General features: G+C 43.6%; 1 protein-coding gene across 1 annotated transcript; it reads right to left on the bottom strand.

Annotated features, from left to right (window-relative positions):
• Positions 1-10,667: 10,667 nt before the first annotated feature.
• On the bottom strand, positions 10,668-15,599 carry LOC307148188 (nuclear factor 7, brain-like; the record flags this gene model as incomplete). Its single annotated transcript, XM_079853543.1, has 8 exons — positions 10,668-11,173; positions 12,517-12,635; positions 12,717-12,739; positions 12,817-13,047; positions 13,269-13,364; positions 14,443-14,571; positions 14,691-14,789; positions 15,507-15,599. The coding sequence occupies 8 exons, from the start codon at positions 15,597-15,599 to the stop codon at positions 10,668-10,670; spliced, it is 1,296 nt and encodes a 431-aa protein (XP_079709669.1).
• Positions 15,600-22,998: the final 7,399 nt, after the last annotated feature.

Below are 22,998 nucleotides of genomic sequence, written 5' to 3'. Positions count from 1 at the left end.
CTCCACCGGCTCAGGAACAGACTCCACCGGCTCAGGAACAGACTCCACCGGCTCAGGAACAGACTCCACCGGCTCAGGAACAGACTCCACCGGCTCAGGAACAGACTCCACCGGCTCAGGAACAGACTCCACCGGCTCAGGAACAGACTCCACCGGCTCAGGAACAGACTCCACCGGCTCAGGAACAGACTCCACCGGCTCAGACACCACCGGCCCAGGAACAGACACCACCGGTTCAGGAACAGACACCACCGGTTCAGGAACAGACACCACCGGTTCAGGAACAGACACCACCGGCCCAGGAACAGACACCACCGGCCCAGGAACAGACACCACCGGCTCAGGAACAGACACCACCGGCTCAGGAACAGACACCACCGGCTCAGGAACAGACACCACCGGCTCAAGTGTGTGCGTAGCCCACACACACCACATGGCTGTGGCCATAATGGCCAGTGTCGCGGTCACTGAGGGCTCAGGCGACGCATCCATGGATTGAACAGTCTCTGGCTGGGCAGACGTGATGTGAACAGTCTCTGGCTGGGCAGAGGTGACGTGAACAATCTCTGGCTGGGCAGACGTGACGTGAACAATCTCGGGCTGGGCCATCTTGTCCGAAGACACAGGCTCGGCAGACGTGCTGTGTCTCCTCCACGCATGCAGTACCGCTATAGCATAGAAGAGATGCACGGCCCTCCTGGCCATGGCAGGACTGATGATAGGGAGAACTTCTGGGACCACCGGAACTGGGACCACCGGAACTGGGACCACCGGAACTGGGACCACCGGAACAGGCATGGAGGAAGTCTTCCTTCTCCTCCATTTCAGGACCACCGGAACTGGGACCACCGGACTCGGGATCACCGGAACTGGGACCACCGGTCTCGGGACCACCGGAACAGGCATGGAGGAAGTCTTCCTTCTCCTCCATTTCGGGACCACCGGAACTGGGACCACCGGACTCGGGATCACCGGAACTGGGACCACCGGTCTCGGGACCACCGGACTCGGGACCACCGGAACAGGAACCACCGGAACAGGCATGGAGGAAGTCTTCCTTCTCCTCCTCCGGTTCGGGGTCACCGGAACTGGGACCACCGGAACTGTCACGGAGGGGTTCTTCCCTCTCCTCCGTTTCGGGATCAGCGGTGAAGGCTCTCCTTTCAGCTGACTGTCGTCAGCCGTGGTCCTCTCCTCCTCCAAAGTCCTTTGAGCACACCTGGTGAAGTATTCCAATAAGGAAATAGAAGATCCTTTCTCCTCTCCCTGAGGAAAAATCTCACTCCGCTGTATCCACATTGTTGGCTGGTTCATTCTGTCACGGAATAGATGATCATGAGGCAAGGATACAAATGCAGAGGAAATTTATTAGTGACATTCAGACAAGGTACAAAACAGAAACTCAGGAAACTCCTGGAACGAGAAACTCGGACAAACGAACCAGCAACGAACCTAAATAGGGGAACAAACAAGGAGGGTAACGAGACAGACAGGTGGGACAAATTAACCAATAATCAGATAACAAGATGGGAGGGGCTAGACAATAGACAGGAGCACATGGCCCACAATAACAAAACACCCATGTGCAGCACAAGACAGGACAGGCATGTGACATGTACTTATTGTGCACTTTTTAGAAATATATTAAAATTATGCTTGTGTTTAGCATATTTCTTAAAAGAATAATTAAGCATACATTTATTACCAATGTACTTCTAGTGCATTTGTTAAAAATATATTAAAATTATGCTGGTATTTAGCATATTTCTTAAAAGTATTATTAAGCATATATTTATTACCAATGTACTTCTAGTATACTTATTAGAAATATATTAAAATGCAATTCAATATATTTTTAATGCACTTCAAATAAGCATGTTGGTAATAGAAATGTATTATAAACATATTATTTGTATTTCAAGTATATTTTTAATACATTTAATACTACATCTTTTTCACCTGGGTATACTTGAACGTTACTTAAGTATACTTATTTTATTGACACAGTATTGACACTTCTGGTTTTGGAGAGGACGCTGGCGCATGTTAGGCTGCCGCTTCGCCTGCCATATTTTATTTTAATTTTAGTTTACTAACTATTTTTATGCATTTTTTTAAATTCTCCTGAATTATTTTAACTCTGAACTTTTATGAGTTTTTCTGTTGCCGGATTTGCACTTACGTGTCTGAACCAGCCTTTTGAAGTGTTTGTTCTGATCTGTCTGCTGCTCGCTGATCACATCTGCTGCCGTGTTTCTCCTGCACTATTCCTGCTACCTGTCCGCTGCCTGCTGTTGTCTCGGTGTGAGTTCAGATGGATCCCTGGTGCTGCATTAGCCTGATACCCAGCAGGTTTCAGGCTCTTCACGTAATGGCTGAATAATTCTGAATGGCATCATGCGAATTTGGGACTTGGAATTTGTTATGGAAATTTACGCTATCCAGAGACTTTTTCTCAAAACACTGTGGTGAATGTGCTCTGCAGCAATATGCAAATTGCTCATTTAAACACGAGGTCAATAAACAACAAAACGGCACTTATCACTGATACTATTTTAGATAGGAAAATCGACATTCTGTGTCTCAGTGAAACATGGCACAAAGAAAATGTTAATCTTAATCTGAATATGTGTGCCCCACCTGGATATAAATACACTGACGTGGCTCGTGCTTGTGGTAAAGGTGGTGGCCTAGCTGTGATATTTGGACCTAATGTCTCAGTTAATGTTATTGATGCACCTAGTGTTTCATCATTTGAATGTCTGGTTTGTAAAATCAATGGTGTTTCACCTGTTCCTATGCTGCTCATTTACTGTCCACTAAAACCTAATCCTGCATTTTTTTGTTGACACTCCTTAGTCTACTCTGTCCTGCTATGGTGCTGACTGGCGATGTCAATCTTCATATTGATAATCCTAACTGTGGAAATACTGCTACTTTTGATTTTACACAGCATGTCACTTTTGCGACCCATAAGCTGGGCCACACATTGAATGAAGTTTGCTCTGCTGGTGTTGACATTAGATCTCTGAATGGTATAGACATGAGTATAAGTGACCATAGAATCATTACTTTTGATATGAATGTCATGTCTTCACGAGCCACTTCTAAACGCACTATAAAATTTCGTAACATCAAGCACATGGACTTCTCGTTCTTTTCTGCCTCTCTCTCTGGGCTTCCTATCACTAACTCCATGGAGCACTATAATTCCATGCTCTCTGCACTTTTGGATGAGTTTGCACCTGTGCGGGAACGGGTTGTTACATTTAGGAAACCATGTCCATGGTATACCCCAGAGTTGCGCTTAATGAAAGCTGCTGGAAGGCAATTAGAACGGCAGTATAAGAAATCTGACCTGACGGTACATAGGCTTCGCTATATTCAACAACACCATCCTGTGTCTGAATACCACTCTGCTCTAAACATTGCACGTAAAAATTACTATTCTAACATCACTGGAAATTCTGCAACTAATTCTAAAGCTCTATTTAAGACTGTTGATAATCTTCTTAAACCATCTAAGGCCATTGTTCACTCCTCTGCTGACCAGTGTAATTCGTTTCTACATTATTTCACTGGTAAGATTGATGATATATACAGCCCCCTAACCGCCATCACCACAGTTGAGTTAGTTGATACACTGCCTTTACATCCCCCGATCACTATTTTTTTTTAATTTGACATGGTTGGAGATGATTTTATCACAAGTACAGTTAAGACCATGAATTCAACCACCAGTATTTTAAATCCGGTTCCTTGCTCGGTTATTAAGAACTGCCTTGCATCAGTTTGCCCTCATATGCTTTCTATTCTGAATTTATCACTGAGTGCTGGAATCATTCCTCCAGAATTAAAAATAGCTGCCATTACACCAGTCCCTAAGGAGCCTGGTTGTGATGTCTCTGATCTGTCTAATTATAGGCCTATTTCAAATCTTCCATTCCTGGCCAAAGTTCTGGAGCGTGCTGTGGCTATTCAGCTAAATCATCACCTAGCACAAAATAGTCTTCTTGAACCTTTTAAATCTGGGTTCAGAAAAGGGCATAGCACTGAGACCGCCTTAGTGAGGGTCGTAAATGACCTTCTTACCGCAGCAGATTCTGGTGTATGCAGTATTTTGGTCCTACTAGACCTCAGTGCTGCTTTCGACACTCTATGTCATTCTCTCTGGCTGGATAGGATGGAAAATTGGCTGGGTATTTTTGGAGTTGTACTCAGTTGGTTTCAGACTTATTTAGCGCATCGTGCACAGTTCGTAAGCATGGGCATTTATAAATCGGATACCGTGCCTGTGCGACAGGGAGTTCCTCAAGGTTCAGTGCTAGGTCCAATTTTATTTAATATTTACATGCTTCCACTTGGGCAGATCATCAGTAAATATGACCTTGGGTATCACTGTTGCGTGGACGATACGCAGATTTACATCACCACAAATCCGGACGCACATTGCTCACTAAATACTTTGCATAGTTGTCTGGCAGAGATCAGCTCATGGATGCAGAACAACTTCCTGAAGCTAAACGGCTCTAAAATGGCTATTCGTAAGGCTGATCGGGTTAGTCTGATTGTTGACTCAAGCAGGGTAACCCCCTCTCCACAGGTGCGGAATCTTGGTGTAATTTTTGACCCACAGTTGAGTTTTGAAGCACATATAAAACAGGTCTCTAAAACTGCTTTTTGGGTCAATATCACTATAAAGTGCCTTTGGTGTCCTCATCAGAATCGCTCAGTCATCATGAACATAATGCAAAATAATAAAATTCTGAGGTTTTATTATAAATGGCCAAACACTTACACACATAAAAGTACAATGATACGTCTCTTGAAATATGTTTTTCTGATTTTATACCATTTTCTTTGATTGGATGTATGTGATTTTGGCATGTCCCACACGCTGCTCAGCTAACTTCAGTGAGTGTAAAAAGTGGTTAAATGACATAAAATTAAAATACTTTTTTAATGTACTTATTGTCCTCAGCAAGTTATTTAATAAAACAAGTCATTTTGATTATTTATATTTTATTTTCATAATAATATTAAGCAGTTTGCATGTGTCCCTGAAATTGCTGTCCACCCTGTCATTATGGGGTAAACGCCCCTTTAAGAAACCAACTGATGTACTCAGTGACATCCCCTCCCCCATTTGGTCTTTCTTCAGTGGAGGTTAAAACATCTGCAACACACACAATAAGTATCTACACTTATATTTCCTAATTTTCATCATATTGTGTTTGTAGTTGCCTGTTGTCAAGCTTAACATGTCCACCCTGTCATTGTGAAATATTAATTAATATAATAACTTTTCAGAAATTCTAAATATATATTTTAAACAGTGCACAGTCAGCTTCAACAGTGAATCACTTTGCTAACTGCTGTACACCATGTGCTCATTAAATACTAACTTTAGCCAAAAAATGTCCACCCTGTCACATGACAGGGTGGACATGGTTCATGACAGGGTGGACATTTGCAACTCCTGAAAATCAGCCTGAGCCAGGCCCTTCCTTCTTCTATATTGGTTAAGGGTTTCTTGAAGGTCCTGTTTTTTTTTTTAATGTTCCCCCGTTCTAGTTCACCCATTAAAGCATTTGTCCACCCTGTCATTTTGTTGTCCACCCTGTCATTTTGTTGTCCACCCTGTCATGTTCAACTTTTAGGATGAAAATAAACTAATTATTTTAATAAGTTAACAAAACCTTGTGTGTGATTTCTTAATAAACAAGTGAGGGCTAGTTAGTATTGTTTTAAATTTTGACTAAATATTTTTATTGTTAGATTTTATTTAGAATAGAATGTGCAAGTATCGCATATTTTATTGGGCAATACATATTTAAGCAGTAAATTCATTATTATAAAAATACTTTTACCATTAACTAAAATGTTTTGTTGGGAAAGGGACACATTATCTTTCCTCAGATCTACTTTTTATAATCACTATGCAATGAAAATGTATTTATTCTACTATGAATTTGTCCATGACAGGGTGGACATATTTTATCGTTTGCTCTTATATTGTCAGCTTGCAGTTAATTTATAAAAAGTGCTGGAGCTTGACCAATATGCATTTCTAACAGCCTAATGTCTCCTTAATACAACACATATAAAGTTAAATGGAAAATCTCAGATTTTTTTTAGGGAAATTGTGAAGTCTCAAAGGCACTTTATAGTGATTTTGACCCTTTTACCATCTGAGAAATATTGCTCGATTTAGACCATTTCTCTCCTTTGTAGACACAGAAAGTCACATACATGCCTTCATCACAACCAGGCTAGACTATTGTAATGCCCTGTTCTCTGGTCTTCCAGCAAAATCATTAAACAGGCTACAGTATATACAGAACTCTGCTGCTCGTGTGCTCACTCGCACCTCTCCTCGTGAGCACATCACACCGGTCCTTTCACAGCTGCACTGGCTTCCCCTAAAGGCGAGAATTGATTTTAAAATTCTCATTTTAACATACAAGGCACTACATGGATCGCTCCAGAGTACCTATGTGATCTTATTAGCCCTTATACTCCCATTACTATCAGGAAACAGGCACGGAGACAGAGGTAAATGAATCCAAACACATCTTTATTCAAGTAGACAAGAGTGCAAGGTGAGTATTCAGTGAGTTCAAGTGCAGATTCGGTGAAGATCACTCGGTGCAGGGCAGATAACAGGTGAGCATGTTCTCTTCAGGTTAATTTATGTCAAGCAGTCACAGTTCATTAATACTTGTCTTTTCTCTTTCAGATGCAGTCACTAGCAAGCAAGCTCGGAGGAAACACGGGTAGCTCGGGAGGATGCAGGATCACAGATAACATGGAATCGAACAGGATGTCTGGAGACAGCAGAACAACGATACAGAGGTTAGTATTTCACAGGTAAGTATATGTTACTTCTTGGAAATCTGGATGCATCAGAGACTCAGGAGACAATGGATTATGGTCTGTTCCCGTTGGAGGCTTGACAAAGAACTGAGGTGTTGGTGAGTGTTTTGTTGTGCTGGTGATGAGATTGCTGATGGTGAACAGGTGCAGGTGATTAGTAATCTGGAGAGAGTGATCGTTGTGTGGTGGATGGGACCGAGCTTTATTGGTCCCTGACAATCACGTTCTCTCCGTTCTGCAAATTCCCTCTTATTACATCAGCCTTTGTGTAAGCTCAAGACCATGGGGGAAAGAGCTTTTTCCTCCTTCTGGAAGAGAGAGGACCCAGATGCAGAACTATCGTGAAGGGATGTTTTATTAACAATACTGTAGACAGGGCACAACAAGGAGAGTGAGGTGTGAAACAATTAAAACAGTAGGGCAAGGCAGATGACACGATGACAAGCTGGAAGGATGATCACTGAAACCAGAACTGGGGTGATAAAGAGCTTGAAGACTGCAGAGGATGAGGCAGCACCAGATGGGATGATGGTGTGGAACACAAACAGGAACCAGAGGCTTGATGATCTCTTCAATGTGAAAGGTGCTACAGTCTAGCTTTCAGACAGTGGGGGTCAATTGCCAGTAAATCTCAGGATGCAAGGCAGGGCAGGAACAAACACAAGACTCACAAAGAACAAGAGAATAAAAGATAAACAGACAAGGCACAAGAATATAATTAAATGGCCAAATAAAGAATAAAAACTAAAACAGAAAAAAAAATAGAAAGGAAAAGAAAAGAGCTAGGAATAAAATGAATGGAACTTGCAATCAAAAAAAAAAAAACTTATAGGGAACTAGAAACTGGAGAAGATAACCTAGAGAAGAAATACAACTGAAAGAGAAAAAACAAAACCTAACTAGAACAAGACTTGAAGGAAAAATCAAAAGGATACACTACTGCTAGGAACGATCAAATACTTGACTAGAACAGGAACTAAGATTAACCATACAAAGGCAAGCAAACAAGACTACACCACAAAGTACACACAACGAACCAGCAAAGACATGTGGGAAAGAGGCACAATATAAAGGGACCAGAGCACATGAGGATCAGGTGAGCACAATTAGTGAAACGAGGACTAGCCGTAGATTAAACAAGGGGGCGTGGTAACAGGAAACAAGGAGGCAGGACAAGAGGAGCACATGTCACACATAAACAAAGACACAGCCATGTGCTCAGACACAAGACAAACAAGGAAACATTAAACAGTGACAAAACAGACAAGACTGTCAGGGTGGAACCCTGACAGTACCCCTCCCCCAATGGATCCAAACTAGCCAATGGAGTCGAAGGAGGTACCACCTGGGAGGGCGGGTGGAGCGAAAACCTGGAAGCCCCATACAGGCCAGGAAACACAGAGGGCGGGATTGGGCGGGTGGGAATAGGACCAGGTAAAAAGTTCAAGGTTGACCAGGGAGGTGCTGGCTTAGGGGAAACTGAGATGACCATGAAAAACAGAGGGTGGGATAAGAGGGGTGGGGACATGGTAAGTGGGGCCCCTAAAGACTGGCATCCTCTCTACTGGTGAGGGCTTCCTACTGGACTTGGTGTCAGGGGCAGACTTGGACTTGGTCTCGTAGACAGACTTGGATTTGGGGATAAACTCAGGTACAGTCTCTGTGGGCATGGCATGACTGTCAAACAACTTCAAGGTGGCCTCCGTAGCCTTAATGGGCAGGTTAGAGCACTCAGGAAAGACCACCATGGCCAGAACAGGAACGGTCTCTGGAGAAACAACACAATTGAAAACAGGAACAGTCTCAGATAACACGACATGAGTGACAAGATCAACTTCTGTGGGCATGACCTAACTGGTTAGCAGCTCAGATATGGCCTCCGTGGCCATAGCAGTTTCTGAGGAGACATGACTGACAAGACAGGCTCCTGTGGGCCTAACACAGCTTACTGGAACCTCAGGGGTGGCCTCCATTGCCAAAACAGGCAAAATAGGATGCTCTGGAATGACCCCGTGGCCAGCACAGGAACAGACTTGGAGGATGTGACAGGACTAACAGGTGGTTCTGGTTAAGTTACATTGACAGTCTCTGATTCCTTCACTAGGCCAAAGACTACTGGTCAAGTAGGCAGCAGCTTTGGATGTGGTTCCACCAGACTACGTGCTTCTGGGACCACTGGATATGGGACCATTGGAGTCGGGTCCTTCACGACCACTGTATTTGTGACCTCCTGACTCTGGTCCTCCAAGACCATAGAACTTAGGGCCTTTTGATTGAAGTCCCCCTGGACCACTGGACTCTGGGCCTCCTGACTCGGGGCCCTCTTGGACCACTGGACTCGGGGCCTCCTGACACAGGCTCTCTTGGACCACTGGACTCAGGGTCTCCTAACTCTGGCATTCTTGGATCACTAGACTCGGGTCTCCTGGCTCGGGCCCTCTTGGATCACTGGACTCGGGGTCTCCTGACTTGGGCCCTCCCGGACCAATGGGCTTAGGACCTCCTGACAAGGAGTGTAAAACGGCACAATATGGGCCCTCCTAGGCTTCTGCTTTCAGGGGCACAACGCACAAATCGACCGCTTCTAAGGTGACTGCAGCAGCCGCAGCTGCCTCTGGGGTGACTGCATTAAACGTGACTGCCCTTGGGGTGACTGCTGCTAACCTGGCCATCTCAGAAATAACTGGAGCGGGCTTGGCGGGCCCTGGAATGACTGGAGTGGGCTCGGGCTCTGGATGGACTGGAGCGGGCTCTGGGACTTCTGTAGTGACTGCCTCAAACTTAACCACCTCTGAGGTAACTGCAGCTGTCTTGGCTGACTTGGGGTGACTGCAGCGGTCTGAGCTGCCCTCCTCCTTCTCAATCTTCACTTGAGTGTGGAAGTCAGTGTAGAGTCCTGAGCTTTACTTAAGGGATGTGATGGTCACTGAAGGCAGATTCTGGTGGTGTTGTCGTCTTCCCCTCTTTGCAGGTATCTGGAGAAGCCCCAAAATCCAAACTATTCAGCAGCTCCATCTCCCACTGAGGGAGAGGGTCATCCAGACAGAGTTTAAATACATCCTTAAGGGCTGCGTCATGATAATCAAGGCCCCTGGCTATTGTCCAGAAAAACTGGACAAAGGACTGAACATCCTTTCCCTACTGGCGAAGTGATCCCAGCCCCCGCTGGAGAGCCTTTCTCTCCCGGACAGAAGTAGGAGGAACTACCCTGAAGCTCATTCTGCTGGGTCCTGTGTTGGCTGGTTCTGTCACAGAGGGCGGGACACAGAGGGCGGGACTGGGTGGGTGGGAATAAGACCACGTAAAAAGTTCAAGGTTGACCAGGGAGGTGCTGGCTTAGGGAAACTGAGATGAACATGAAAAACAGAGGGTGGGATAAGAGGGGTGGGGACATGGTTAGTGGGGCCTCTAAAAACTGGCACCCTCTCTACTGGTGAGGGCTTCCTACTGGATCAGGTGAGCACAATTAGTGAAACAAGGACTAGACGTGGACTAAACAAGGGGGCGTGGTAACGGGAAACAAGGACGCAGGACAAGGGGGGCACATGGCAAACATAAACAAAGACACAGCCATGTGCTCAGACACAAGACAAACAAGGAAACATTAAACAGTGACAAAACAGACAAGACTGTCAAGGCGGGACTCTGACAATATCAGTCATGTGATCATCACAGCCCAATCACAGCCACCGTACTGATACTCAGATCAACAGCACTCTTACTCATGAGATATGGATTAAATATTGGAAACATGATGAAAGCAGGAAGATCCAGATCTACAGGAGTGATGTTTACTGAATATTGACCGGTAAGATCCTCAGAGAGCCAGAACAAATGAAGAAGGAAGAGGAATAACACCAGAAGAATGGAAAGAGTGTGTGAGTGAAGGTGGTTGTGAATGTGTGTAGATGTGTGTTAGTTACAGGATCAGAGAACGACACCGTTCCTCCGTCATAGTCCAGATTCACTCTCACACGATCAAGCTTCTGATTAACACGAAAACCTAAAGTCCATCCGTATGACACACTCCAGGCATCAGTGTTGAAGAAAACGCGTCCCTTCCTCTGGTTTGATGCTGTAGTTACTCCAAGAGTCCAGACTGAACTCTCTTTAACCTCCACATCCCAGCAATGTGTTCCTGAGTTAAAACCCTCTGAACCCAGAACACAGGGAAGAGAGTCAAATCTCTCTGGATTATCAGGAAGAAGTGGATTGTTCTCGCTCCGTCTCACACTGGTCAGACCATCAGACAGGACGAGAAGTGGATTTGCAGTGTTTGGATCCAGAATCACAGGAGCTGATGAGACACAATCAACAAATGCTTTTATTCTGATCTTCATATAATGATCATCAATGAACCTAACACAGATTATTATTAATTATGCCACTCGTCCTGTTGATCAATCACATTTTCCTCTGATCACTATCAGTCCCATAGACTCCAAGCAAAGATTAAATGTGTAATTTACCACATTTGAAGAGGCTGGCAGGCTCTGTAAGAACATACCTCACAATGGGGTAAAAGTTGCACCCCTGGGGTGCAAAAGTTGCCCAAAGTTGCCCCATAGACACACTATGGCGAAGGACGGCCAATGAAACGCATGTGTTTCTCCTACTATGGTAAATTGCATAGGGATTTTGTATTGAACATAACTCTGGATCACAGTGTCATAGAGACAAGGGGCGGGCTCATTTTACTCAGACGACCAATCAGTCTCTCAGGATCATTTTGAAGCTATAAAACACACCCTGGCAACCATTTAGAGCACCATAGCAACAAGTTCCATAGACTTTCATTGAAAGAGATCAAAGGGATATATTTGAGTTGAAGTGTCATAGAAACATGAAGGTGGGTGCGTTTGACTCGGGGCAGCAAACAGCCAATCATAAATCACCTTCAACAATAGCCACACCCTAGCAACGACTGTCGAGCACCCTGGCAACCCAAATTCAAAGAGGTATATCTTTACATGTGAATGTCAGGAGTTGTGGTTGGTTTATATAATTTATACTGCCAAACAACCTTTGGAGTATCATCATTGGCAGCTACCAAGCCACTCCCTAGCAACCAAACAGACTAGCCTAGCAACTGTTCAGCAAGGCGATTGACTCTTTTGACTAATGCTTGAAAACAGGACTTCCATCATGCTACACATGCTAGCAGTGAATAGCTACATGCTATTTAGCTAATAGCTAAAATGCAGTAGCAGCATGTTTATCAAGTTAGCACAATGCTAACAGCATGTTGATCATGATAGCATCATGGTAATCATGTTAGCATCTTATTAAACATGGTGATTGTGTTAACAATGCTAGCATCATGATTATCATGATAGCATGTTGTTTAACAAGCTAATTGTGTTAGCATCATGGCAATCATGTTAGAATCTTGTTAAAACATGCAAACAACATGTTAACCATGTTAGCATCATGCTAGCAACATGCAAATTTTGTTAACATCATGCTAATCATGTTACCATCTTGCTAAGAACATGCCAGCAGTGTAGGGGGCAGTGTAGTTTCGCAAGGCAAGCACCACTCATTTCCTTAAGAAAATGTCATTCAGTTTGTGTCATCTATCAGTTTGTGTCATGAAGAACCTTTAACTCTCCAGCTCAGATCTCCTGCAGTCAGACTCACTGTTTTGGACGATGTCCTGCATCTTCTTCCAGACTCTGAACGGCAGGTTGCCCAAGTATCGTGGCACATGAATCAAAGCTCCAGAAGCCTTCTGTGGATCCGGCTGTGAGCTCTGGACTCTGGAAGAACATTCAGGAGTCAGAACTGCAGTGGCTTTGGATCAGAACCAGAGAGACCAGAGACAGGAGCAGATCACTCACCTTTCCATTGAGACTGGAAACTCCTGCAGAACAAACACACCATTTATCATCAACAACTCAATCAATCAACCAATGATCAACCAATGATCTGAAATCAGACCTTCAGAAAGCAGACGTCATTGGCTTTCATCATCTCCTCCATGTCTTTGATTGTGTGTGAAAGAGCTGAGATGTGTGTGTTCATCTCCTCCAGCTTCTCCTTCATCCTCTGCTTCTTCTGCTCCTCTTCCTCCCTCAGTGCAGTGACTGTAGCTTCTTCTTCATCTCTGAGAAACTGATGAAGCTTCTCAAACTGCTGTTTAATCTGACGCTCTGTGTGCTCAGCTTGAGACTGAAATCACATCACATTCACTTCAATCATCTCAATCGACACACATCAACACTTCACATCATTCATATCAGAGATAAACTCAGAAACCCGACATTAGACAGATCCAGAAGCAGATGCTCGTCATTTACAGAAATAATCAACTGGAGTCCATTATATTAAATATATCAGATCATAACTGAATACAGTGATAGTATACATGACTCCTGATTCTGTTTCCTCACCTTGATGTGTTGAACTGTTTTCTCAAACTCTCTTTTCATTTTTTCATTGCGTTTAAGTTTCTCTTGTAAGGTCTTCAGTGCTGTATTGAGCTCCTCCTAGAATTGAACAACAAACATCAGATTACAGTGAAGAGAAGAAGATAAGACAATACAGTGATACGTTCAATGATCGATAAATTATTTGCCCCCATCCTGATTTCTTCTGTTTTTGTGCACATCTCATACTAAATTCAGAATACTAGATACAGAAATTAAAACCTACCGGTACTATAAAACAAAGGCAGCTTGAGTAAACACAAAGTACACTTTGTAAAAGACAATGTTATTTATTGAAGTAAAAAGTTATCCAATAGCAACAAGGCCTGCTTGAAAATGTATTTGCCCGCGTAGTTACTAATTCCTCAAATATATTAAATTTATTTATAATGTGGTTCAGCTGGACTAAACGCAACAGGTCCTCATTACTGCAGTCATGTTCAATCAATAAGCACATAAAAAGGACTTTTCCAACAGCATCAAGCTGGTAAAATGTCTTATAGTGCCTCTATTATGTTTTTTTCCCTTTCAGAATCTCCAATCTTCAGTCTGTAAGTTGAAGCTCAAGCAGCAAGAAAGTGAGTCAAAGCACAGGAGTAAATAAAATTAGTTTTTCACATGGGTGATAGTTTTGTTTACTCAGTTTGCCTGTGTTTTATATTGTATTTTGTTTTAAGTTTTAAATTAAAAGTTATTTAAATTAGTATGAGACACAAAAACAGAAGCAATCAGGATAAGGGTAAATACTTTTTCACAGCACAGTAAATGTCATATAAAGCTGAGTAAAATGGCAGAGAGAAATATTGAGTGCATGCATGAAATATTTGTGTTTATGATTAAGTATTGTTCTTTACAGGTTAAAGTAAAGGGAAGTCGAGAAGGAAAGTTGTGGCCTAATGGTTTAAGATTCAGACTGGTTACCGGAAGGTTGCAGGGTTTGATTTTCAATGCTGGCAGGAAATGACTGAGGATCCCTTGAGCCACAATCACTGGTGTGTGTGTGTGTGTGGGTGTGTGTGTGTTTGTGTGTGTGTTCACCACTCACTGAATATGTGTGTGCTAATTCTGAGTATGGGTTCCCATATTTGTCCTTCACATGTCACTTTCACTTACATGTGAAACGAGACATTTGTCTTACCTTATATGATGAAACCACTTCACTGATGGGTCTGAATTTGTGATTGTCGTGTCTTCTCCATCCTCCCCACCTCCACCAGGATGGTCCCTCCCTCCTCCCTACCTCCACCAGGATGGTCCCTTCCCCTCCCTCCACCCCACCTTCACCAGGATGGTCCCTTCCCCTCCATCCTCCCCACCTCCACCAGGATGGTCCCTCCCTCCTCCCCACCTCCACCAGGATGGTCCCTTCCCCTCCATCCTCCCCACCTCCACCAGAATGGTCCGTTCCCCTCCCTCCTCCCTCCTCCAGACCTCCACCAGGATGGTCCCTTCCCCAGTCACATACTCCACACCCTTTAAAACTAGCTAGAGTGAATCATTTTAGTTTTAGAATTCCTAACAAGCAGGCCTACATGTAAAAACTAAAAACGTGTAATCAAGAAATATCCAGAGAACATTTAGAAAGTAAATGAAGAGTGCTTGAAGAGCACATTTAGCTGCAAAAGAACAGCCATATGGCCTAAACCATGTTTAAAAATGTTAAACATGATGAGGACTGGCCTTGAATGTATTGGATATAAAAGTGGTATCGCCCATCCTTTCAAGCTCATGACTCATGGTTTCAGAGTAGTTGGCAACGAGTATTTCACGTTTATGACAAGGGATTCCTTATGATCTACTGTGGACTAGTTATGAGAAAGTTTAGTAACTAATTGGTGTTTACATTGTAATAAATTGTAGATGGTTCTAAGGATATTTTTTTGTTCTCCCTGAATGTTTTGTAAATAAACACCTGGAAGTAGAAAGAAGGAGAAAACACACACACACACACACAAACACACACACACACACACACACACACACACACACACACACACATTTCAGCAACTTTCATTTTTATTTTTTTTCAATAACCACGCATAAACATTATTCTCTTAAAAATTCAAACATATACATGCATCTTGAGCACATATTATGGTAGCCCTGTTTGTGCTATATAGAGTGAATTTACACCTTTGCCATTAACATGTTTATAAATAACTGAAAAAAGCACAAATGTCAGAGCATGTCAGAACATCTGACATGCTCTGACATGATGAGGACATGATGAGGACTGGCCTTGAATGTATTGGATATAAAAGTGGTATCGCCCATCCTTTCAAGCTCATGACTCATGGTTTCAGAGTAGTTGGCAATGAGTATTTCATGTTTATGACAAGGGATTCCTTATGATCTACTGTGGACTATTTATGAGAAAGTTTAGTAACTAATTGGTGTTTACATGGTAATAAATTGTAGATGGTTCTAAGGATATTTTTTTGTTCTCCCTGAATGTTTTTTAAATAAACACCTGGAAGTAGAAAGAAGGAGAAAACACACACACACACACACACACACACACACACACACACACACACATACACGCACACACACACACACACACACACACACACACACACACACACACACACACACACACACAATTAAAATCATGTTAAAAAATGTAATCATATTGCAGGCCAATCCACAACTGATATAGACTTTTTTCTCCAGATTAGCCTGTACAATTGTGTGTCAAATAACATAACCCATTTTTGTTTAAAAAGTATTTACACCATATTTTCATGTGTGGGCATTTTTTGCTATACATCTCTTTCAAAGGTTCTGCATCCAAGCCAGAAGTGGCCACAATTTTGAATGATATTTAGGGCTTATTTGCCCTGTCAACTGTACCGTATATTCATCATTCAATTAGTGGCCCTAATTGTTATTAATTAATATCTTCCTTACTGTGCCATAAGGCTTACTCCCTGGTTAGCCAGTGCTGACTGTGCCGTACATTTGCCAAATGTTGCCCAAATTTGGGGTAATGTAATGCCTTCGGCCAGTTGAAACGAAGGACAGTGCATAACCTGAATTGTTTTTGGACAGTTTATGGCTTTCATTCCCCTAACCACGCCTGTGCCGTGTGCTCTGGACCTCGTGCACGTCATTGGAGTGTTCCTGGTAGTGTTTGTATAGAAATAGAAATATTTAAAAAATAATAATAATTAAAAACAAGATGGTCGATAGTGAAAAAAAAACGATTTATGAAGCATCATACAATGCTGAAAGGTGTTTCGAAGACTAACCGTATGTAGATAAACAGGCCCCTGTAATGATTGGGCTAAATCAAGTCAACACTGCTGTATAATGTTATGGGCTCTCACTGAGCTCTAAAATGGCTTTTCCATCTGAAAAACAAATAATGTATTATAAATAGTATTAGTATTGTATTAAAAGTTTTTTTAAAATCAGACTTATCACGAGTATCCAGTATCCTGTTAGCGATGATGACTAATGATAATGATATAATTTGTCTGTACTATTCCTTCTACAAGAAATCATCTCAATGTAGTGTAGCAGCAAATAAATACAGATATAAACTTTTTATCACTAAAATTAAATAGAAAGCTGCGCTTACAGATGCTTACATCCACATGTAAACACAACACTGATGTCTTCACTTCCAGGTCAAGAAACTGTCAATAAGTATTATAACATACACTCACAATCAACTTATGTACTGTTTTATTTTACTAATGTGTGTGATATTTCACTGCATATAATAATGTCTAATGTTATAAGACAGATTCTTCTCAAAGCACTTTTCTATTGCAGGTTTCATGGGGTTTCATTTTAAAATGTTACTAAATAAAACCTTTGTGCAATGTATACTCTAAATGTCACGTTTTTATGAGTAATAAAACATCAATGAATTAGTTAACTATATATTATTGTATTGCGCTGTACTGTTTTCATTTTTACAATTGTATACTGTTGTTTAATAACAGTAAATTGCTGTCAGCTACAGTCACCAGTATCATACTATAATTGCATTTTTCTATTATTAATTAAATTTTTCATTTATTTATTTATTTTACAGTATTCTGGTGTTGCTGTTGAACAGTGTCACTTGTGTGTTACTAGAATTGGGGCGGACAGCTTGGTCACGTAGAAAGACGAGTATGGACAATGAAGAGTCAGGGTCAAGATTGCAATCAATCAATTACATTTACTGAAGACAAGTTGTTCTTTACAGTTCCAAAATGCAGATAGTGGGACAGACTGCAATGAGTTGAGAAGTAAACTTATATCAGTCCCTCCAGAAAAACGAGACCATTCTGGTGGAGGGAGGGAGGGAGGGAGGGAGGGAGGGAGGGAGGGGAAGGGACCATTCTGGTGGAGGTGGGGAGGAGGGAGGGAGGGACCATCCTGGTGGAGGTGGGGAGGAGGGAGGGGAAGGGACCATCCTGTTGGGGAGGAGGGAGGGGAAGGGACCATTCTGGTAGAGGTGGGGAGGATGGAGGGGAAGGGACCATCCTGGTGGAGGTGGGGAAGAGGGAGGGGAAGGGACCATCCTGGTAGAGGTGGGGAGGAGGGAGGGGAAGGGACCATCCTGGTGGAGGTGGGGAAGAGGGAGGGGAAGGGACCATCCTGGTGGAGGTGGGGAGGAGGGAGGGGAAGGGACCATCCTGGTGGAGGTGGGGAGGAGGGAGAGGACCATCCTGGTGGAGGTGGGGAGGAGGGAGAGGACCATCCTGGTGGAGGTGGGGAAGAGGGAGGAGGTGGGGAAGGGGGAAGAGGGAAGAGGGAAGAGGGAGGGGGAGGGGAAGGGACCATCCTGGTAGAGGTGGGGAGGATGGAGGGGAAGGGACCATCCTGGTGGAGGTGGGGAGGAGGGAGGGGAAGGGACCATCCTGGTGGAGGTGGGGAAGAGGGAGGGGAAGGGACCATCCTGGTGGAGGTGGGGAGGAGGGAGGGGAAGGGACCATCCTGGTGGAGGTGGGGAGGAGGGAGGGGAAGGGACCATCCTGGTGGAGGTGGGGAAGAGGGAGGGGAAGGGACCATCCTGGTGGAGGTGGGGAGGAGGGAGGGGAAGGGACCATCCTGGTGGAGGTGGGGAGGAGGGAGGGGAAGGGACCATCCTGGTGGAGGTGGGGAGGAGGGAGGGGAAGGGACCATCCTGGTAGAGGTGGGAAGGAGGGAGAGGATCATCCTGGTGGAGGTGGGGAAGAGGGAGGGGGAGGGGGAGGGACCATCCTGGTAGAGGTGGGGAGGATTGAGGGGAAGGGACCATCCTGGTAAAGGTGGGGAGGATTGAGGGGAAGGGACCATCCTGGTGGAGGTGGGGAGGATGGAGGGGAAGGGACCATCCTGGTGGAGGTGGGGAAGAGGGAGGGGAAGGGACCATCCTGGTAGAGGTGGGGAGGATTGAGGGGAAGGGACCATCCTGGTAGAGGTGGGGAGGATGGAGGGGAAGGGACCATCCTGGTAGAGGTGGGGAGGATTGAGGGGAAGGGACCATCCTGGTAGAGGTAGGGAGGATTGAGGGGAAGGGACCATCCTGGTAAAGGTGGGGAGGATTGAGGGGAAGGGACCATCCTGGTGGAGGTGGGGAGGATGGAGGGGAAGGGACCATCCTGGTGGAGGTGGGGAGGAGGGAGGGGAAGGGACCATCCTGGTAGAGGTGGGGAGGATTGAGGGGAAGGGACCATCCTGGTAGAGGTGGGGAGGATGGAGGGGAAGGGACCATCCTGGTAGAGGTGGGGAGGATTGAGGGGAAGGGACCATCCTGGTAAAGGTGGGGAGGATTGAGGGGAAGGGACCATCCTGGTGGAGGTGGGGAGGATGGAGGGGAAGGGACCATCCTGGTGGAGGTGGGGAGGAGGGAGGGGAAGGGACCATCCTGGTAGAGGTGGGGAGGATTGAGGGGAAGGGACCATCCTGGTAGAGGTGGGGAGGATGGAGGGGAAGGGACCATCCTGGTAGAGGTGGGGAGGATTGAGGGGAAGGGACCATCCTGGTAAAGGTGGGGAGGATTGAGGGGAAGGGACCATCCTGGTGGAGGTGGGGAGGATGGAGGGGAAGGGACCATCCTGGTGGAGGTGGGGAGGAGGGAGGTAATTGGCAGCATCAGCATCTGCAAACTCAGACATGTATAAGTACCAATCTTTTATACTGCAAGTATTAGCACGTGATTGGTTAGATGTGGAGGTAATAAGTGTCGCAACGACTCTTCCTAACAGAACTTACGCTAAAGCTTTCATTTTCCCGGCGTGTTACATCACATTGGGGGCAAAAAAAGGTCTGAAATAAAACAAGTTGAGAACTTATATATTCCCAGCACTTTCTGTGATGTAGTATGCTTGCTTATCATAGGAAGTAATAAGAAGTTACATTAAGGTAGTAGCCTAGTGAGAACAGCGTGTTGGGGGAATCACTTTTTTTTCTCTTTTTCATCAAACTGCAGTTTTTGCAAAAAGTTCCCGCAATTTCATCGCATTTTTTAAGAAAACGTGCCGCATAATCAAGGATTTTTGCCCTTAACAATACAAAAAAAACTGCATTTTTCTGGAAGGACTGTTATATACAGTAGAACAAAGAAACACTAACAATTATAGGCATATGCAAAATCTATTAATCTCTAATCTATGATACCGCTAAGTTACAAGCACAGGAAATTCTAGACTCTTTTCAATCATATAAGTAGGTCTCATGGTTTTTGGAACCTCTAAACGTTAATGAAGTTCCTATCTGGTGGAAGTTGACTGGCTACTTATGGTTAAATCCAAGCATATCTGATTAATGATTAAGTGATTAATGGGTGCTGAAATTTTAAATGTGATTATATTTGTATAATATATTTAAATGTGATTATATTTGTATAATATATTTGTATATTTATATTTCTTTGGATGAGTTTCTCATAATCAATTAACTTATGACCTAAGCATGGCTTTCCTCTCACCCCTAAGAAACACACATCTTACGCTGCTTGTAAAAGCATAAGACAAGAACACATGAGAATCAGTGTGAGCAAAACAAATGAAAAACTGTCTAAAATGTGATTACCTTTGATTCAATGACTGATTATAAAATGATTATTGCATGAAGTGCAACACATATGCATATATGATGCCAGGTTAACAAGCAAACACTGACCCTCAGTCACTTCAGAAAATACACACATACTGTTTTGTACATTAAATAAAAGACATTATAATTAGTGATAATACATAAATATAATTTTCAATGTTGATTGCTGTTTTTTTTTTTTTTATATATATATAAATATGACATTTGTATCTTTTACAGCCAGACTGTCTCTCTTTATTTTGTGCCATCCAGTGACAGTTTGATCTCACCCCTCTCAGTTTCAGCAGGATGAGTCAGTTTGGGTTCTCTGTCTGGATGGATGTCTTGTTGATGCTGGGGATCTTTGGTGAGTTGCAGGTTGGTGCGCGGATGTAGTCAGAGGTTTCAGGTGTGATGTGTGTGGGTCTATGGTGTCGTCCTGGAAAACGGAGTTCTCACAAGTAGAGTTGTGTATGAGGTGAAGGTTCTCACCTTTGTCCTGGTGGAGGTGAGGGGTTCCATGTTTAATGTCTTTTGATTGCAAGCATTTTGCCCTTTGTCTTTGTTTAGGTGCACATGGTCATTGTAAAGAGGCGTCACTCAAACTGTAATCCATCAGCAAGCTTTTATTAAAATCGTGGTCAGATTCCAGCAAACAGAAAATCTGTGGTCAGATTCCAGCAAACAGAAAATCTGTGGTCAGATTCCAGCAAACAGAAACGTAGGACAGACACAGTTGTGGTCGAAAAGCAGGCAGGAGATCAGGGCAGGCGGAGAACAACCACAGATAAGTAACAAAGCATATAGTCCAAAAGGCAGGCGGCAGAGAATCATAAACAGGGGACAGACTGGGTCACAGCAGGTAGGCAATACAGAAGTAAATGCTCAGAAATGCAAACCATAGTAATACAAGACTTCACAAGGAAGAGTGGTGGGGAGACAGTTTAGGTCCAAGTATGAGCTACAGCTGAGTACCGTAATCAGTGCCAGGTACGGGGCTGATGGAAATGTAGTGTGTGAGTGAAAAGTCAATATTCGTGTGAGAGAGCTCTCTGATGGTCAAAGGAGGCAATCACAGAGTTCGTCTCTGTGACAGTAATAATGGTCTTTTTCTGTGATGTTAGAGTGGTGAGTTAGCACACTGGGCAGAAGAGCACATCTTTTGGAGATCTCAGCTTTAACTCTGTGGATGGTCTCTGGGTGGAAGTCTTTGCCAGGAAGAAGAAATGATGATCCCTCTCGCTCTTTTTTTTTCTATTCTTTTTTTTTTCTTCATTTCAAATTTGCTGAGCTGCTTCAACCATTCCTCTTAATAAATCAAAGATCTGATTTTCAATGATTTGTGAGCACTGTACGTGCTCCCTGCAACATTACAGTTCCATTATGGTAAAGGTTAACTGTTAGGTGTTTTTTCTTTGGGTCCTCTGAGTCCCATATGCGCAGTTGCAAGGCATCTTGAATGTCCCGTTCTGTAACCCTACCTTCATAATATTTGTAAAAAGTGTTTCTCCATACAGGTGTGCGATATGTGACGAAGCGAAGGTTACAGATTTTATTATCCCAATTAGCTCTAACGAGAATCTCACGTTTTCCCCCTAGGTTTGCTGCTGCCATAATGTTATACTTCGAACTTTGAATAAAAGGTCTCAATAGCTCAACTGGCCAACCAGAGGGTTTGAAGACTTACTGTCCTTTGCTAACGTTATGCTTAGCGAGATGTATTGGTTCTGAAGGGTTTTCCCTCTTCAACTTTTTTCTTCTAATTCGTTTTAGTAACTGTGGAAAAATAAAAGCTATTATTGCTTACCTCTTGCATAGGGCAAGTTGAAGGTCTCTGGTAATAATTACTTTAGTCCTGTTTGATTCTAGTTGTATCTCTGTTGTTGTTTTTCTTTTTTTTTATTCTCAATTTATTTGAGAACATCTTGGATGAAGGTTTGTATTCTGGTCGTTCCCCAGTTGTTGTTGTCGTCTTCCTTGTAATTTACTGCCTGTGCTCCTGTGATAAGATTCTTTCCAGTCGGAAAAAGTTTTTTTAGTGCCCTTTATTTTGCCAAAATCCTTTAGTGAACTGTCTCTCCGTCTTCTCAGTGTTTATGTGCCCATCAGGCTGCGTACTGTCCTTAAGAACACAGCCAATTGTACAGCTGGTGCCACCCTCAACATGGTGGGGGCCTGTAGCTATTTTCTAATGCGTCAGCACTTAAGCATCACAATTTCACTTTCAGTTTGGGAGTGACAGACATCACTTGCACTTAGCCTTTTGTTTTTTTTATGTGCTCCTTCACGATGTTTTCAATAGAGATTTGCAGCATTCTAACTGGTTGTGGATGTCTTAGTTTATTGAATAAGATAAAAAGAAAAGAAGAGTAAAACATGCAGTTGTCTGGTCTGTTAAGGTGCTAAGGTGGATTCTGTGCTGATCTGTTCTGCCGGTGACTGGGTGATAGAGAGGAGAAAATCTCTGTAATGGAGAGAGAGAGAGAGCATTAGTAGGTTCTTCAGAGTCAGTGCTGCCCTTCTGTCTGTCTTGTATACAGGATGTCCTCTTCTTGATTGAGTGAAGGTGCTCCCAGTCACACGGCTCCACACAGGTTCATTGCTGCCAATGTGGTGGTCACTAACCTTCGCATATGCCAAATACATATCTAACTATACAATGTGTATTATTATTATT

This window comes from Squalius cephalus, assembly GCF_949319135.1.
Source record: "Squalius cephalus genome assembly, chromosome: 20".
Lineage (NCBI taxonomy): Eukaryota > Metazoa > Chordata > Actinopteri > Cypriniformes > Leuciscidae > Squalius > Squalius cephalus.
The sequence above is the reverse complement of the archived record's forward strand: the minus strand, read 5'-3'. Positions and strand labels throughout refer to the sequence as shown.